Source organism: Daldinia vernicosa (assembly GCF_022497035.1).
Source record: "Daldinia vernicosa strain CBS 139.73 unplaced genomic scaffold F5Y00scaffold_27, whole genome shotgun sequence".
In the NCBI taxonomy this organism is placed as follows: Eukaryota; Fungi; Ascomycota; class Sordariomycetes; order Xylariales; family Hypoxylaceae; genus Daldinia; species Daldinia vernicosa.
The window spans coordinates 199407-216053 of record NW_025953943.1 but is presented as its reverse complement, the minus strand read 5'-3'; the positions used below and the strand labels follow the sequence as shown (position 1 = coordinate 216053).

At 46.4% G+C, this 16647-nt stretch overlaps 8 protein-coding genes across 8 annotated transcripts; 4 read left to right on the top strand and 4 right to left on the bottom strand.

Moving 5' to 3' along the window:
• Positions 1 to 533: 533 nt before the first annotated feature.
• F5Y00DRAFT_238809 (uncharacterized protein) lies at positions 534 to 2291 on the bottom strand. Its single transcript, XM_048008011.1, has one exon. It carries the CDS (start codon positions 1655 to 1657, stop codon positions 860 to 862), a length of 798 nt encoding a protein of 265 aa, XP_047864230.1. The 5' UTR covers positions 1658 to 2291; the 3' UTR covers positions 534 to 859.
• Positions 2292 to 2994: 703 nt separating this feature from the next.
• F5Y00DRAFT_89597 (glutathione-dependent formaldehyde-activating enzyme) lies at positions 2995 to 4752 on the top strand. Its single transcript, XM_048014314.1, has 5 exons — positions 2995 to 3718; positions 3783 to 3869; positions 3938 to 3993; positions 4064 to 4262; positions 4316 to 4752. The coding sequence occupies exons 1-5, from the start codon at positions 3452 to 3454 to the stop codon at positions 4634 to 4636; spliced, it is 930 nt and encodes a 309-aa protein (XP_047864229.1). The 5' UTR covers positions 2995 to 3451; the 3' UTR covers positions 4637 to 4752.
• F5Y00DRAFT_89591 (uncharacterized protein) lies at positions 4710 to 6525 on the bottom strand. Its single transcript, XM_048014313.1, has one exon. It carries the CDS (start codon positions 6164 to 6166, stop codon positions 4868 to 4870), a length of 1299 nt encoding a protein of 432 aa, XP_047864228.1. The 5' UTR covers positions 6167 to 6525; the 3' UTR covers positions 4710 to 4867.
• On the top strand, positions 6431 to 8251 carry F5Y00DRAFT_238801 (peroxisomal targeting signal 2 receptor). Its single transcript, XM_048008010.1, has 4 exons — positions 6431 to 6853; positions 6919 to 7144; positions 7205 to 7997; positions 8050 to 8251. Exons 1-3 carry the CDS (start codon positions 6681 to 6683, stop codon positions 7859 to 7861), a joined length of 1056 nt encoding a protein of 351 aa, XP_047864227.1. The 5' UTR covers positions 6431 to 6680; the 3' UTR covers positions 7862 to 7997; positions 8050 to 8251.
• Positions 8252 to 9154: 903 nt separating this feature from the next.
• Positions 9155 to 11278, bottom strand: F5Y00DRAFT_262681 (DEAD-domain-containing protein; the record flags this gene model as incomplete). The annotated part of the gene is made up of 2 exons (XM_048011422.1): positions 9155 to 10853; positions 10905 to 11278. The coding sequence occupies 2 exons, from the start codon at positions 11276 to 11278 to the stop codon at positions 9155 to 9157; spliced, it is 2073 nt and encodes a 690-aa protein (XP_047864226.1).
• Positions 11279 to 12254: 976 nt separating this feature from the next.
• F5Y00DRAFT_238798 (uncharacterized protein) lies at positions 12255 to 14195 on the top strand. The gene is made up of 4 exons (XM_048008009.1): positions 12255 to 12761; positions 12859 to 13216; positions 13274 to 13705; positions 13871 to 14195. Exons 2-4 carry the CDS (start codon positions 12934 to 12936, stop codon positions 14002 to 14004), a joined length of 849 nt encoding a protein of 282 aa, XP_047864225.1. The 5' UTR covers positions 12255 to 12761; positions 12859 to 12933; the 3' UTR covers positions 14005 to 14195.
• F5Y00DRAFT_238795 (uncharacterized protein) lies at positions 14192 to 15364 on the bottom strand. Its single transcript, XM_048008008.1, has 2 exons — positions 14807 to 15364; positions 14192 to 14709 (listed from the first exon to the last, which is right to left on the bottom strand). Exons 1-2 carry the CDS (start codon positions 15083 to 15085, stop codon positions 14404 to 14406), a joined length of 585 nt encoding a protein of 194 aa, XP_047864224.1. The 5' UTR covers positions 15086 to 15364; the 3' UTR covers positions 14192 to 14403.
• Positions 15365 to 15488: 124 nt separating this feature from the next.
• F5Y00DRAFT_238793 (uncharacterized protein) lies at positions 15489 to 15923 on the top strand (the record flags this gene model as incomplete). The annotated part of the gene is made up of 1 exon (XM_048008007.1): positions 15489 to 15923. A coding segment is annotated over exon 1 (176 nt), but the record flags the coding sequence as incomplete, so codon positions are not given.
• Between the last annotated feature and the right edge of the window lie 724 nt (positions 15924 to 16647).

Below are 16647 nucleotides of genomic sequence, written 5' to 3'. Positions count from 1 at the left end.
ATCGGGATGTTGGCTGCATATATGATACGTCCGAATTTCTGAATTGAATTAAAAGTTTGTATGAGACGTGGAGATTTGAAGTTCGAGGATGTAAGAGGTATAAGAGGTACCTACGATTTGTAAGGTAAGTCCATTCTCGTAGAGCTTTGTCTCAGGGGTAGTGATGATGATGATGTCATTTGGTTTGCGGCGCGGGTCTTCCCTGGCATGTGAAAGCACCTCGACATCATCGGCAAGTCCCTCATAGTTGCGATACATTTGCGATAGGCACTTATAACGTAAATTGAAGTCTACCGTCTTGAAATTTTGAAAGTAATATGAAAGATATAACCTACTATGTCACTATATCAATACTTGAGGATAAATAAGCAGCAGCCTGAGTAAATTTCGCATACATAAAACATAAAAGCTTCTATTCCCACTATAAAAAGTACCTACATAACTGGCACTCCTCAAGTCTTATCCTTATACGTGGGTGTATATAGCACTAGGTGTATAAGAGAAGCACCTACCTAAACTAAACTTCAAAGTTAAATCCAGTGCTATTTAGTAATTATTAGCTTATAAATGACTAGGTTAGTACATATGCTCCGCTACCACCGCGAGGAGGAAGAAATAAAGAGCACGCACCTAATACAAGATACATGATATACTACAACGGCTTAAGCATCCCCATCATCTAATCTCATACAGCCTCATACGCCATGCCCTTCCACCAATCAATACACAAAAGCTCCAGGTATTTCCCATATATTCATATACATTGTACTTCAATATAACCAACCATAACCATAAACTCATCCCCCCCTCTCCTTAAAAATCGCTTGCTCGTTTCCTCATCCTATTATTGCTATCATCATCATCCTCTTCGAGAGCTGCTCCTCCTACGATATTCCACGTCCCTATACTGCGTCCCACTCCTCCTTTCGCTGCTCCTACGTCTATAGCCCCTGCTCCCCCGCCTAGGCGGCGTATGTTCTTCCAGCACTACAATCTCGTCGTCGCCGTCGCTGCGTGGCGGAGGAGGAGGAGGTCGCGGGCGACTAATACTTCTCGACCTTGATCGCGACCGTGGCCGGGATCGGGATCGGGATCGGTCATGTTCCTCCAGCACGACAATCTGGTCGACCTCCGGCACGCGGGCGGGAGATGAGGATCGAGAGCGGCGAACAGCGCGGTCGCGCCGCGTGATCTCGACGGTCTCCTTCCGCCGGTGCGGCGAGTACTGCTGCGACGATCGCGCATGGCTGTGCCGGTGGCGGCGCACCCGCGGTCGCGAGCGGTACGACACTACGGACGAGGAGCCGCCCACTCCGCTGACGGAGCGCTCCTCGAGGCCAGGCGCCGGCGATCCCAAGTTCACGCACCAGTATATTATCCACAGCAGGAGTATGAATCCCGCGACGGAACCCAAGACTATGCCGGCGACCGCGCCCGGGGCCGGGCCGCTCGCAGTCCGGCCGTACCCCTCGGGGACCGTGCTCACATCCGTCGCTAGTCGGGGGAGGAGGAGCGTGCGGGAGGCAAAGTCGTGGATTTTCCGTGCAAGGTGTAACGGTAACGTCGACGTGGGCGTGGCTGTTGAAGGTAACGATTTAGATGCCAGGCCTGAGAGCATATCACGCGCGAAGCTGCGCGAAGGCCCTAATGGCGGCATGGCGAACTTGATTCCAAGGACGATGTTTTCTAATCGAAATAACTAAATGGAGCAGAAAACATAAAACAATTGATCGGGCTTTCAATTTAGGATTTGGGTTACTGCCGCCCCGCTGGGCTCTGTGACTTGTGAGTTGTGATAATGGTACGATGAGCCGATGAATTGCTCGGTTTGCCCTAGCGATACAGAAATCGCGCGTGAGGTTTCGCTGTTTAACAGAACAGACTTAAACGAAACTCACGATGCCATCGTCGACACTTAATCCAAAAAGTAAAAGTAAAATAAAAAATGCGCGCTTGCATGCGAAAACGAATTAAGTGGATGAGATGATCGTCTACTGTACAACGCACAAGGCTGGAGGATACGGATACTTTGAGTGGAAAGAGACTAAGGCGCCAACATCGCGTTGTATCCGTCGCGACCCACGTAAGCTTTGATCTAATCACCTCTGATAGTAAGGTGGCTGGGCTGCTGGGCTGCTGGGCCGGAATCCGGATGTTGCTAGTTTACCGCAATTTTGATCGCCCTACAAAGCCTAAGCCCGGATTTTCGACGTCCCACCATCTGCAATCCCCACTTGCCTTATCTTATCGGCCTTCGCATAGTTAGTAGTAGTAGTACTAATGCATGTAGCCTCACCTAGATACCTACCTAGGTACCTACCTATATCTATACGTACTCAATGTAAATTGTCCTGTGGTGTATAATTGGCCCTAGGAATATTTCCATCTAGTGGCTGGCATTTTCGCAGATGCAAACAAAATCCAATATCACACCTGGTCCCCTGGTGCATCTTATACAACAGATTTGCTACCTGTTATAGTTACTTGGAAGTACGACTATTCGCAAACAATTGGCTAGGAACGGCCCCGGTTCCCCGCCCCCGCCGCCGATACGCAACCGAGAATGCGCTCCTGCGTCAGGTCTCCCTACCGACGTCTGTTTTGTGTGGTCAGCAGTAATCCCCTTTCTTTAAAATACCTTATCATCATTGACGGACAACCACTAGTCGGGCGACAAATGGTAACGCAGATCCGCTTGAGAAAAGAGATTTTCCGTAACGCGTCCCCTCAGCATTCGCCCTACTCTCTGAGGAGGGGATATACTCCTTCGAAACAGGAACCCGATGCGTGTAAACAATTAGAGGATGAAATCTTTTATAAATTCAATGGGAAGACAATGCCTTGTTCCCATAGCAAATAAGTCATCCGGCCAGTCTGTCACCTGATAGCGTGACACGATTCAACCACGGTCATGATACCGCGCGTTGATATATGTAGGTACCTAGGAATTATAGAAATTAGCGTAGGAACTGCCCAGTTTATAAATACAGATAGTTATTTGGTTTTAAAGTACCTAGGTATCTAGTCTCCACCGTTCTTATAGTCCTCCAACTGTGGCTGCATATTATATTATATAGCATGGGGAATCTGACGACTGACAAATATTCCGTCTTGGGAGTCACGATAATAATATGCATGTCTTAATTAATCCGTCCCAGGATTTCAGGACACACAGTGTTATCCCTCCTGCGGGATTTACCTAGCTATCGGCTATCGGGCATGTTTCTGGACTCGGGCAGCTCCTTTAAGAAGGTTGAAGACCTCGGAGTTCAATTTTCGGTTAAACCCTTATAAGTTTGCAATCTGGTTTTACTCGAGATCGTACTGGACCAAGAATCAACAACGGTTATTAAACCCATCATAATCTCCAGACGAGCCCCAAGCATAGATTGTGACTCCGTCTCTATACCAGTAAATAACCTCTTATACTATTACTCAACCCCTTGTTGCGATGGCCGAAGAGCTAAAACCCTATAGATACCTCGTCGACGGAATGTCTGGAGACCTGAAGACCTACCGTGGCAGCTGCCACTGCGGCGCCTATGTCTATGAAGCCAAGATGCCTCATCTCTTCAAGGTGCTCGAGTGCAACTGCAGTTCGTGCTATAAGAAGGGCGCTTTATGGGTTGTTCCTGAGCCGGGAAACATCCGCTTCGTCAAAGGCGACGTCAATACCCTGGCAAATTATACCTTCGGAGAGAAAACCATTAACCATAAGGCTCGTAAAAATTTACTATTTCAGGTTGTATTGTTTTCGTTAGGCTGACGTGAGGGGAAACTAGTTCTGCCCCAACTGTGGAGTTCAGCTCTTGTTTGTCGGGGACGCCACGCTTCCGAAGCCCGGTGAGGAACCTAGGATGGGAGCCAACGTAAGTGATATACATTTCTTCGGAGACACTGAAGAGAGTGAGCTTGCAAATGGCTGATTCGCCTTTAGGTTCGATCGTTCCAGCATGGTCAAGGTGTCGACGTATGGAATATACTAAAGTTCTAGTGGGTTGCTCATGCTCATCTCAGTTCTTGAAGCGCGGACGTTGATAGGTTATTTCTCGCCAACCTTTAGTGCGGATAACAAAGAGTTCAGGGGCCCTTATAAAGCACCTAAGTTCACAGGACCAGAGCCGAAAGCCGTGATAGAAGGCGCGAAGGTGTACACTGGTAGCTGCCATTGCGGTGCAGTCAAAGTGGCATTGAAAACAAAGCCTCTTGATAAGACCTCCACGGAAACCATCATGGAATGTAACTGCAGCATATGCAATAGGGTAAGCATTGGTATCGCCAAAACCTCTAGAGACCCAGGGCTAACTTGCTATAGTTGGGTTACGTATGGTTCTATCCTCAGAAGGAGCAGGTCGAGATTGAAGGTGAAGAAAACCTCGCGTACTATAAATTCGGCACCGAGCTATTCGGGAAGTCCTTTTGTAAAACATGTGGAATACCGGTTCATAATGCCGTGCAACCGATCTCTGAGGAGGAGCTTAACAGCAAGATACCCGAAGCCCAGCGGGAGTTCGTCAAGGGAATGTTGTCGACAACACCGATCAACCTGAGGGTCCTTAACGACTTAGATGTCGGCACCTTAAACGTGAAACAGGTGGATGGCTATAATCGTCCGCCGCTCTATGTTGAGCCATAAACCCGGAAGTTGTGAATAAAGATCGAGATCAGGTGGTAGTGACAGGAAATATTGTTTCCTATATTCACTTGTATCGATGCTTTATCTCCACTCAAACTTTAGACCAGAATAATACAAGGTCCGGTACATGGCGATCTATCAGTTGTTCCCTCTTCGACGTGATATGTACCTGTGTCAAAGGCACTAAAAGTAAGTATATCATTGTATTTCGTCCTCGAAATTTCCATTGTTCTAGGCAGGTTTATACCGAGACTTGTCCCAGCTGGGATTCCCGTCGGCATCGAAGTCGCCCCATTGGAAGAATGAGCAATTCTCTTTACCAGGTACATTTCCGCCGTGGCACATCCAAAAATATTTCCCTTGGTTTTCCTTCTTCTTTTGAACAACCCTCAGTATAGCAGGAATGCCACATTTACATCTCGGCGTATATTTTGCGTGGAAATTTGGCTTGTAATCCCGGTATGTGATATTGATCCTCCGGCTGCCTGCAATAGGGTGAGGATCGATCGCTTGGGCCGTAGCGATACTATGTTTCCATTCCTCTTGCATCTCAGCATGCATAACTAAGAGAGAATTATGTGGAAGGTGTATAGAGATTTGTCCTTCAGCGTCCGGATCATCCGTGGGCCTGGTACTAGAATCTTTTGGCATAATCCGTCTAACACGAAATTCTCTTGCCACACCTAAGGAAAGTGAGCCTATTACAGCCCGCGGACCTAAGTAGGTCAGTTGATCGCTATGATAGCCAACGCTCTCCTGAGGTCCATTGTAACAATTGACGAAGGCACAATTCGGTGACCATGGATCCGGAGATTGGTATTTCAACTTTCGCCCACCGGGATAACGAGTCTTGATACGGGTTTGAATTTCTCTATTTACCGCTTCTTGAACCTTTGGGCGAACACGTAAAAGCTGAGGAGTGATAGGCCGGACGTCCGTCAATCGAGCCCCGTTGTAGAAGTAATCATGTTTCTGAGTGTTAATCTCGGCTTCCGTTCCCACGTAGAAGCTCGACGTATGTGGGCTCTGAACCACGTTATCGAATAATTTGAAGGTGATTTTATCGAACGAACCAGATTCGATTAACATTTCTTTGAGAAGCTCGTTGGCTTCATCTGAGGGTAGAAAGTTATGAATGATACTGCAAGGTGTATGTTCGGCTACATCCTCAGGATCATACAAGTGAAGCGTTGTCCCTTTCTTGGAAAGGGTTCTTGCCTTCTTCGGTGACACAGGTCGTTCTCCAGTCGAAGACTTAGACGCAAATAGTCTGAGCGAAGACTGATAGCCGATAGCGCTATTTTGTTTCTTCTTCGGCGATATTGATCGATCCTCAGCTAGAGAAGCGGAAGCAGCTCGAACAGAACCATCGTGCTCTAAGAGAGATTCTAGTAAGGCTTCCTGGCTGACATTAGCGTATAAAGACGAGAGAATTGCCAGTTTCACGTCCGTGGACTCGTCATCATCGACTTGAAACGAATCTTCCACAGCGGATGATTTCCGCTTGGTTCCTTTCAAGAATGCGTCCATGATATGGCTTGTAAGTAAGAATGTGAAATCCCCAATATGAGACGCGTCACGTCATTTTCCACGTTTATTTCACCTTTCATATTCCTTGAAGGCGATGAGAATTCTAAGAAATTCATATGGAGAGATGTATACCTCATTAGATTTCTCCGACTTAGCTTTGTTGCCTAAAAATGCAATAATGAAAGTGGGAAATTGTCCAGGTAATTCAGTGAAGGTGGTCCCATTGATATGAATCAGCACTTAAGCTTAAGAGACCTCAAGGTACTCGCATTGTATGTATAAAACCCCACATAGGGAAGGTACAATACAATACATGTACCTTACAGGTGTACCTACCACAGTACCTAGGTACCTACTATAAAGCCGAGGCCCCACGTCTTGGCTTCAACATGTAACTTATCGTCATTCTTCAGCTGTCAATCTTCAACTTTCAACTGAGCTAGGTACACTTAGCTACCTCTTATATATACCTATGCGCCAGCAAGTCTGAGCTTGTGCTCTTCATACAAGCAACATGGCCGCTATGCTGGAGTTTCGCACGCCTGGCTGGAATCCTTATGCTGTCAAATACTCACCATACTACGATTCGCGAATCGCTGTCGCATCCGCAGCGAATTACGGCATTGTAGGAAATGGCCGCCTGTTCTGCTTGGGATTGGGGCCGCAAGGCGTCCAGATTGAGAAGACGTGAGCGACTACTACAAGTGCCTACATTTACAGCTTAACACAACAAAACTAAGACTCTTGTCCAGCTTCGATACGAACGACGCCCAGTACGACCTCGCCTGGTCCGAGATCAACGAGAACCAGCTACTGGTCGCATGTGGAGATGGCTCCATCAAGCTCTACGACATGAATGTCAATGAGTTCCCCGTAATGAATTTCCACGAGCATAAGCGGGAGACTTTCTCGGTAGCATGGAGTCCCGTTACGAAAGATACTTTTGCCTCTAGCTCGTGGGACGGAACAATAAAGATTGCACGTATCCCTTTAGGCATGTGTCAAGCAGCACCAGAAATTCTAACCGGTATTGAGTAGTGGTCTCCAGCAAGAAAGGAATCCATAAAAACTCTTCCCGTCGGAAATTGTACTTATAGTACATCGTACTGTCCATCTAACCCAAATATCATCTCCGCGGTGTCGACAGATTCGCACTTACGCATATTCGATCTCCGAACCCCAGTCAGCGCTCAATATCACTTAACAACAAAGATTCCAGTTCATATTCCCTCTCCGGTCCCGCCACTCCAGGGGCCAACTCCCCCTGCTGTACCAGGGGAAATATTGACCCACGACTGGAACAAATACAATCATACAGTGATCGCGACGGGAGGTGTAGACAAGGTAATACGGACGTTCGATATTAGACATCCTTCAGCAGGGCCTGCATCCGTAATGTTGGGTCACGACTACGCTGTTCGGAGGCTAGCATGGAGCCCACATGCGAGCGATATATTGATCAGCGCGAGTTACGACATGACAGTGCGTTTATGGACAGACGGGTCGACGATAGCAACTCAACAGGCGTCTCCAGTCCAGGCTGGAATCCAGCTCGGTATTATGAACAGGCATACGGAATTTGTAACAGGCGTCGATTGGTGTTTATTTGGCGTTGGCGGTTGGGTTGCAACTGTGGGATGGGATGAGAGATTGCTATTGTGGGATGCGAATAGGCTATTACAGGGGCAAGCATGAGGCCAACTCATTAGCATTTAGCGGCGGTAAAAGACACGGCGTTAGCTATATAACGGGAATTTGCATTGGGGGGCGTTTAAGGAGATCGTCATTGATACTGACGATATTGGATATACTTGAGATATATTACATACATGTAAGCTGAACTGAGCTGTTTGAGCTTGTATACCTCTCTAATATGTTCCTAGATACGCCAAAAGATTCTATTATAAATCAATGCCAACCCAGGTCTACTATATACTTACTTAATAGCCGTTTAACTTGAATACCTACCTAGGTAGGATACTTCTACGCAAAACGGATACCTTAATATTATACCACGTACTATTAGAGGTATAGCTTCATAATATTTAACATCACTTAGCTTACCTATGCATACCTAACATACCCTAACTGTTGTATGGTTCATCCCCATTCGTAGCCGAGGCGTGATTGCTAGCACACTGCCGGTCATTAGAGGCCTACTACCATTTTACAAACAACATATCATCAATAAATTACCAAGCTTAGTCCTTAGGAACACCTATTCTCTTCGCTGAGATTAAATATGAACTAAGCAGCTTGGTAGACAAAGGAATCTTTTACTTCTAATGAAAAAAACGCGATATATATCTCGTCTCTATAACTACTCTACGTAAACTGCCGACCCAGTTGGAAAGCTGCGCAAGATTTAAACGCGAAGTATACTCTTACTCTTGCCTAGAACCATATCAATATACAACCCGGAGAGTCTAGGCTAACGTGGGATACACCACCCGTAGTTTTTCCAAGTAATTTACTACTATAACGTATGCTGCTAAGGTGGTCAAGTTAAATCGAATACGAAAGCAAAGTTGGTACTATAGCCACATATCACAAGGTCAACATGGTGCTTCATAGGCTTCGTATTGGCTTTTTTTCCTGTCGTTACGAGTCGTCTTACACTATAGTACAAATAGTCGAGATTTCCGTGCCGTGCGGCCCCCTTTTCCAGTGACCGCCCGACGCTTTGCGTTGTTCCGTGAAACCAAGCAAGACAACCTTGACTCCGATTGAGGCCCCCTCCCGCAAATGTAGATCTATCGATAAGATGTATTTCCAGCCCATGAGTCCTTGCACGCCATCGGTCCTAAGCCGTGTGCTGGCGGGCTCGTGCGGATCTATATCCTCATACATAGGTACCTTAGGTAGGTACCTACCCAGGAAGGGGGGTTTGCTTCCGAAGCAGCATAGTACATTAGAAAATTAAGCACAAGATAACGAATCTTGAGAAATCAACTCTTACTCCTATCGTAGGGAGAGGCCGTGAGTTTCCTAGAATGATGCTCGAGAAGGTTGTCTTCCGCGAGAATCAAAATTTGAACTTACGCGCTGGGAAAACGGGTCACCTCCTCCACGACGATCTCTAGAGTTAAATCTGGAGCCTGAGTCAGAGCCGCCACCTCGGCCACCATACGAGCCGAATCCACCACCACCACCACCACCACCTCGACCACCATACGAGCCGAATCCACCGCCTCGTCGGTCATTCGAGCCGAATCCACCACCACCACCACCTCGACCACCATACGAGCCGAATCCACCACCTCGTCGATCGTCCGATTCTTTTTCATAGTTATCGAACCCGATTCTGATTCCCTTTACTCTGTCTAAGCCGCGGTTCCTGGCCGAGGTGGGGGTAATGGCGGGTGTCTCTTCCCAGCCAAGTCCATTTAGACACCAGTTATTGAGGAGTCGGACGCAATCCTCGACGTCCAGACTCTTTCCAAACTTTTGGCCGAGTAGAGCATTATAGACACTTGCGAAGATATCTTTGGGGATACGTTGGTAGGCGTTAGATACATCCTCGAAGTATTTAGCCACTTCCGGAGATGGGGTACCCTGTCCTAAGGTATGGCTTGCACTTTGTATGGTGTTGTTAGGCTTGATAGGTAAGCCAGGAAGACGATGTCGGGCTTCCCTGATTTCTTCCTCGGCCAGAACCAACCAACCCTCTCCATTTTTTCCAGCACGACCTGTTCGGCCGACTCTGTGGATATATTGATCCCTGTCTGGGGGAAGGCCAACCTGAATGACATGGGATACATTGGGAAAGTCCATTCCTCTGGCAGTGACATCCGACGAGACAAGGATACCGCTCTGTGCACGACGGAAAGACTCAGCATTCCTAGTTCGCGTGTCTTGGCTAAGTTTTGAATGGATATCGAATATTGGCACACCGTGAAGTCTGTGCCCTAGGGGAGTAGCCTTCAATACGCGGTTGGCAAACTGGACGGTGGCTGTGTTTGAGAAAAAGATTATTGCCTTAAAAGGAAGGGCATCAGGGTTGTTCTTAGAATTCTTCATTGCCTGATCAGCAATTTCCAGGACAACTGGGAACCAATTCTCGTATCCTTTCGTGGACACAAGGTGTTGCGGGACACGTGCGTGGGTTGGAGTCTCGTCCGGGTTGATAGTTTGAACGAAATCAAAATTATTTGTCTTGACCATACTCTTGGCTAGATGTACAACATCTCGGGGGATAGTCGCAGAGTATAAAAGTGTTTGACGGTCGACTTCGTTAATTGGCGGTAGAAGGTCTACAATCTCGTGGATAGCGTCCGCAAAGCCAACATCCAGCATGCGGTCGGCCTCGTCCAATACGAATGATTGTATTTTCGGCGCCTCAACCCGGGAAGCAGGATCCGATAGGATATCATGGAGCCTGCCCGGAGTCGCAACGAGTACGTCGCATCCCTCCCGGTGCATTTTGTACATAGCTTCCCTCTTCCTTGTCCCACCAACAGCGGTTTGGACGACAATTCCGGTGTGTCGTGCTAACTTCCTGGCCTCGACACCAATCTGTTCTGCTAACTCGCGTGTAGGAGAAAGAATTATAGCACGAATATCTTGTGAAGAAGCCTCTCGGCGGTGTTGCGGGGAAGCAAGTTTTGGATCAGCCGCAATGAGACGCTGGAAGACAGGGACAAGGAAGCCTAAGGTCTTGCCAGTTCCTGTCTTTGCTTGTGCCACCCTTACTACAATTAGTAACAAGACAACAAGTAATATACCATATTAGACTTACAGATCGACTCCCTTGAGAGCTGGGTTGATAGTCAATGACTGGACCTCAGTCATGGTGTCATATTTCATATCCACGGTAATGGCTCGAATGATACGTTCGTCAACACCTAATTTTGATAGATCTTCGAATCGTGTTATATTATATAACGAAGCCGGCGAGTCGTCGGTCTGCGTAGCATAAGCTGCGGCAGACTCTTGAGAATATAATCGCAGTGCAATTTGTCTCAGAGGAACCAGTTGCCGTTCCCTTTGCGCCAGCCTCTGGCATGATGCTACGACTGGTCGAGAGCGAATCTGTTGCGAGACCAAGGTCGAGAGTTGACGACGAGCCAAATTACCCAGGCGGGCATGCCTCTGCAATGAAGACTTGAACATTGTGGCAGAGAATTGGGGAATTTCCTCACAAGAATTAACAATTGAGGTTGTGAAGGAAATGTTTCATTCGCACACGACCTTGTAGAGGAAGAAACTAGGCGCGTGGTGGAGGCGACTTGAATGAATTTCTTCAACTCGAAATTTTTTTTCGGGAGGATAAGGCCCAGATCCCGGAAGACCCACTCAGCCCACTATCAATTTTTACGGTATGGAACCTAGACGGACAGATAGGCGCGGATAAAGTCTATTCCGCTACGTACCCCGCCTCCGGGGGGCAGTTCAACAATTTTAGCTTTCCGAAATAATAACGCAGAATTATCGACACCGAACTGCCCGATTCCATTGGACACCCACGTGTATTTTGAGGCTTAAGACCGTACATAGTACCTAACGAAGCTATTTCATAGATACCTAAGCTCAGATTCTAAGCAAACAGCACGATTATTTGACGGTGTTTAATATACGAAAACTTGATACTGTATATTTGTTACAAATTCGGGGCCTCGATGGTTAGCTATCAGTGTACTTGCAAATAGGACCGTGTGACTTCATAAGCGGATACCTATATATACAGTAGGTACCTAAAATATGTATCATGAGAGTCAAATATAAATCACAGCTAGAGCTAGGTACATTTTATAGTTTCTATATGGGCTTGCATATATTAATATATAACAGGAACCTATGCTTTATGTATGGGATAATTAAGTTCCTTATAACAGGTATCTTATCATCCAGTCACCGTAGTGTATGTAGGTCGGATGAGGAAAATGTATTTAGGGATAAATATGCAGTTATGCAAGATTCTGTACAGACTGGAGCTACTGTGTGTTAGCCTACTGTGTGTAGGTACATAATGTAATAGCAGATCCGAACTACGGGGACGCTAAGCCGTATATATTAGAGGTTAGTTCTTCATTCTGGGCTAATAAAAGTGCCTACAAAAATGCACATAAGAAAAGTATTTTTCACATGCTTCAACTCATTTTGACAGGTACCTTTGCAATGGGTCGGCCTTGACCGCTTCTAATCACAGAGAAGAGAATCGAAGCATTTAGTGATAGACTTAGTCAAGATACCTCATATTCGAAGCCTTTTCAAACATGCATATATACCTACCCGCGAGGCCGGTGATGGGTACAGTATCATAGGTTGGTACATGTACCTTCTTGGCATGTGGTAGGGTCGCATGTGAAAATCGCTTATCTATCGCCATCTCGAACCACATCACCTTTTACATACAAATACATAGAGAGAGGTGGGCCTCGTGGTTGAAACAGTGGTCATGCAGCAATAACTACCTAGGTATTGCATAGTGGACGCCAATAATCCCGACATACGGTAACATGAGGACCTACCTAAGGGACCTAGGAACCTTGCATTGAATATATCTTCCCTGACACCCCCGTCCTCGGTGGACATTGGTGCATATGAGGTACCTACCTAAGTAAACGTTAACTCCAGCCCGGATTTTGTACAAAGGGTAATACAGGCTCTACTGCATAAATTTAACTTTTCTCGATTATTATACCTATTTATTCTACTTAACAAGTATTCTTATCTGACTATAATGATCAAAGAATCAACCTGGACATAGAATCCTCAACATTATAGAGTCCGAGAAGGTAAAGACGGGGGAGAGGCAGATAGGCACTATGATGGAGCAGAATATGTCCATAATAGTATTCAACATGCTACCGACGTCAGTCCAGTCCCGATTACCGACCCTCCAGTCGTTCCGTCGGTCTGCAAGCCGTCCTACCTTTCCCCCTCGGCGACGTTCTATAACATCTCAGGACGATATAGAACCCGTAGCCATCGCGAGAAGAGATGAGAATGCAGTTGTTGAATTACAAGCATGCGCCACGGCAGCAGATGTCGCCGACGGCCGTGTTATAAATGCGAGCTCAGGTGTGAAGTGGAGGTATGCCAGGCAAGGTATGAGGACTCCCATCCTGTCTTCGGAGAAAGCATAGGTTATTTATTAGTGACTAGGCTCTTTTTTGCAGCAGTCGGCTTCCCAAGAAACGGCAGACCTAACGTTTGCGAGGAAATCGTATATCGACGGCGTTGCATATATGCTTAAGGCCCTCCCAGACGACATGGACGAGTACGAAGCTAGTATCATTCATCGAGCACTACCGAAGTCATGCGCGCAGTTAGACATGAATGGTCAGATCAAGGGCGATTTAGGTAGATCTAGTTGGCGGCCATCTGACAGAGCAAAGACGTTTCTACACTCGGCGGTTCAAGGATTCGTTACAGGCCTTGTTATATTTCTCTACTTACTCTTGTCCTTCTTTGCAATTGTCATCCGCGCCGGGGCATACTACGAGCGCCAATACAACATCTCACAGCATATCATCTCTAGTAGCTTCGTTTTCGCCACTACCGTTGGGAAGCAGAGCGGAGTTTTAAGCGAGAAGAGTATGTTACCCGTTTACTTTCTTGTTCTACTACCCCTTGTCCTCCAAACGCAGCCTTAGATTTTATATCATCTTCTAGGGTTAAGACTGTGAGGTAGACGTTAAGATCTAGAGTCGCCGCTAAAGTTTTTTCCGTAATTGTTAATCACTAATATTGATTATCTAGTCTCCGCTATAAGCGAAGGTAAACTTGGGAAGGCAATGTCTGAGCTTGCCGCTTGGACTATAGAGAGTGTTGCTGGAGGCGTTCAAGACGGCATTGGACAGGGTCTACAATTGATCGAGCAGAGACAAAAATGAGACATGATATAACGGTTCTTTGCATTGCTTAATGGCTAGGCATGGCGTACGTATAGGAGATAGAGTGAGCTTTTCTCCTCTTTGTTTGGCATTATAGAATCCGCATATAATTGCATTAGAAATACGGGGATAGATCTAGTTAGACAACGGGTTAGGTAGTTAAGATATTCGCGAAACTACTCTTCACTCGATGATAACGACATTTGGAGTTGTTATATTAATACGCTTGATTTGATTCAAGGCCTACAGTATTATCTCAGACCAAGGTCCGCTTTACATACACTTCAACCATGATATACAAAGCACTCTCAACTTGAGGTTGAAGTTAGAATATACAGCTCCCTAAACGGCGATCCAAACCCTAGTTTGCTAGTCCAACTTCGTAAGCCAATGTTTATTTTATTGTTGGGTGTTTCCGGCAGCTTTCTCTGCTGCAATTTTGGCTTCCATTTTCCTTCTTGCCGCTAAAATCATTTCGTCTCGCCTTCGTTGTAGGGATGCTTGTCGCTCATTCCGGTTGGAGCTCCATGCCTTAGGTTTCGTCGAGGATTCGGGTTCGCTGCCGGTGCTAATCTTATCCTGTAATTTATATCTAGTAATCAAATCTGGCTCGGCAGGCTTTGGAGGCGCTTTGAAGGGCTGCGTCTGCGTTGCCGAGGGGCTGGGAGAAGTCGGAGGAGGTGGCGGCTGGAATGTGATAGGCGGCTAAACGAGAACGCGATGTTAGTAAGTACGAATTAGTTTATCGAGCCTGAGAACACGGTGGCGGAGGGTCGCGTTCGTAAATGATGTTGGGACTCACGGTCTCTATGCGTCCTGCTAATATTCGTTCCGTAGTTGCCGCTATGTTTCCCCCATTACGATGCAAATCCCACAAGATAGTCCTCCGATCGACTCGATCCGGTCCAAAGATTTGTTGTATCCTTTCTACTGCGGCTTCTCTAGCGCGCGATACTGCCTGAGCATCTCGTAGTGGTCGGGAGGGTTGAGCTTGCGGCGAAAAGAATAGATATCGAATGATGAGGCCGCCAAGGACGATTATGAAGATTAGGGAAGTGAGTGACACTTGTTCGTCTGCCATTTCTGTAGCCTCTCCTATGTAGGCAACGTTTCCCACCTAAATATTCTGACCTCACAAGACTTATAGACAAAGACGCCTGACCTAAATCAGTGAGATTTGGCTTAAAGGACTAAATGACGTCCAGTGGTCAACTTATTATTTGTCGCGTGCAGGTTTTATGTAGTTAGCAGGCGAATGCTATCGGAGCAAGCACCTAACCTTGTAGATTTAGCGGGCTTATCGATTATAACATCTAGTATGAAAGTTACCTAGGTACTTGGGTCGAGGTATTTACGTACCCGTAACATTCAAGCCGATCATTGCAACTGGTCGCGTACCTGAGTACCTTTACATATGGAAATCACGCCTAGCTAGACTTACTCGGATTTTTTATCTTCAACAGCTGAAACTGAGACAAATATTACCCCCCCCCCCCAAACACACCTAGATTATAGAGGCTGAGGGCACAAGTTAATCCATGACTTCTAATAGGATTCATCCAAGCAAAAGGGCCATATTCTACATTACATGCTTGTGCTTAAGGTGATGGAAGTAAACCACTTGTCTTCCTCACAGCCCTGGACAAGCCAGTGGCAGTAATGAAAACAAATTCGCGTCACCTGGAGGCAGTGTGATACCAGGGACACAGTGAGAGCGATCATGCGCAAGCACAGAGGATGCGCTCCCTCGGTACAAAAATAAGAATAATCACGATTGAGTCCAGTAGGACTCTTTCAGAGATTAAACTGAAAAGAACAGATACTACACTTGATCTAAGCCAAAAGGCAAAGAGAGCTGAAGAAGAAAAGAAGAAGAAGAAAATTCAGAGAGAGAGGAACCACAAGATGATTAAATAGGCAGAGGGGAGAGGGGGGAGGGGAGGATAGTGGGGCTAAATAATTCTGCCATTCCCCACCGTCTTGAGAGTGGTCTGTGTAACCACTAGTGTAATTCACCAGCAAACAGGGCTAAACCAACTGACGAACCCCACGTACCTTAGGTTAGGTACAATACCTAAAGTAATCAGCAGCCAATGACAGCCTGTGCCTTCCAATTTGTTTTTGTTGACCTTAATCGCGTCGGCAACGGCTTTGATAGTGACTTATTATTATTATTAAATGCAGCAAACAGCCTTAGGTACCTCTAAGTTTTAGACAACATCGCCAAAATTTACATGCGGAACCCGTCGCATTCGCCAATATGAGGGTAACGGAGATGATTATAGATGTACGTATGCTACAACATAGTATAGCTGCTCCTACTGATTTATTGGAAAGGGCTTCAAATCCTACGCCGTTCGAACGGTCATATCAGGATGGTTAGTAAACAACGATTATCCCCTGCGTCGCATAGCTAAAATTCATGTCGCAAAGGGACGAGAGCTTCAACTCTATTACCGGCTTGAACGGTAGTGGCAAGTCCAACATTCTAGATGCCATATGTTTCGTTCTCGGTATTACGAACATGTCGACGGTGCGAGCCCAAAATTTACAGGTACGAAAGAAATATATATCATAATCCGTAATCTTACGAGGTCTGATCATCGATCCCAGGATCTAATCTACAAGCGCGGCCAAGCCGGT

What these genes read in the sequence shown, in the direction of transcription:
- F5Y00DRAFT_238809 (XM_048008011.1), bottom strand. Translation starts at nt 1,657, where the DNA reads ATGCCGCCATTAGGGCCTTCGCGCAGCTTCGCGCGTGATATGCTCTCA.
- F5Y00DRAFT_89597 (XM_048014314.1), top strand. Translation starts at nt 3,452, where the DNA reads ATGGCCGAAGAGCTAAAACCCTATAGATACCTCGTCGACGGAATGTCT. An exon ending in AGAAAACCATTAACCATAAG is followed by an intron (nt 3,719 to 3,782) that starts GCTCGTAAAAAT and finishes AGGGGAAACTAG; the next exon opens with TTCTGCCCCAACTGTGGAGT. An exon ending in ACTGCAGCATATGCAATAGG is followed by an intron (nt 4,263 to 4,315) that starts GTAAGCATTGGT and finishes AACTTGCTATAG; the next exon opens with TTGGGTTACGTATGGTTCTA.
- F5Y00DRAFT_89591 (XM_048014313.1), bottom strand. Translation starts at nt 6,166, where the DNA reads ATGGACGCATTCTTGAAAGGAACCAAGCGGAAATCATCCGCTGTGGAA.
- F5Y00DRAFT_238801 (XM_048008010.1), top strand. Translation starts at nt 6,681, where the DNA reads ATGGCCGCTATGCTGGAGTTTCGCACGCCTGGCTGGAATCCTTATGCT. An exon ending in GGCGTCCAGATTGAGAAGAC is followed by an intron (nt 6,854 to 6,918) that starts GTGAGCGACTAC and finishes ACTCTTGTCCAG; the next exon opens with CTTCGATACGAACGACGCCC. An exon ending in GGGACGGAACAATAAAGATT is followed by an intron (nt 7,145 to 7,204) that starts GCACGTATCCCT and finishes GGTATTGAGTAG; the next exon opens with TGGTCTCCAGCAAGAAAGGA.
- F5Y00DRAFT_238798 (XM_048008009.1), top strand. Translation starts at nt 12,934, where the DNA reads ATGATGGAGCAGAATATGTCCATAATAGTATTCAACATGCTACCGACG. An exon ending in GTGGAGGTATGCCAGGCAAG is followed by an intron (nt 13,217 to 13,273) that starts GTATGAGGACTC and finishes ATTAGTGACTAG; the next exon opens with GCTCTTTTTTGCAGCAGTCG. An exon ending in CGGAGTTTTAAGCGAGAAGA is followed by an intron (nt 13,706 to 13,870) that starts GTATGTTACCCG and finishes TTGATTATCTAG; the next exon opens with TCTCCGCTATAAGCGAAGGT.
- F5Y00DRAFT_238795 (XM_048008008.1), bottom strand. Translation starts at nt 15,085, where the DNA reads ATGGCAGACGAACAAGTGTCACTCACTTCCCTAATCTTCATAATCGTC. An exon ending in TAGCAGGACGCATAGAGACC is followed by an intron (nt 14,710 to 14,806) that starts GTGAGTCCCAAC and finishes GTTCTCGTTTAG; the next exon opens with CCGCCTATCACATTCCAGCC.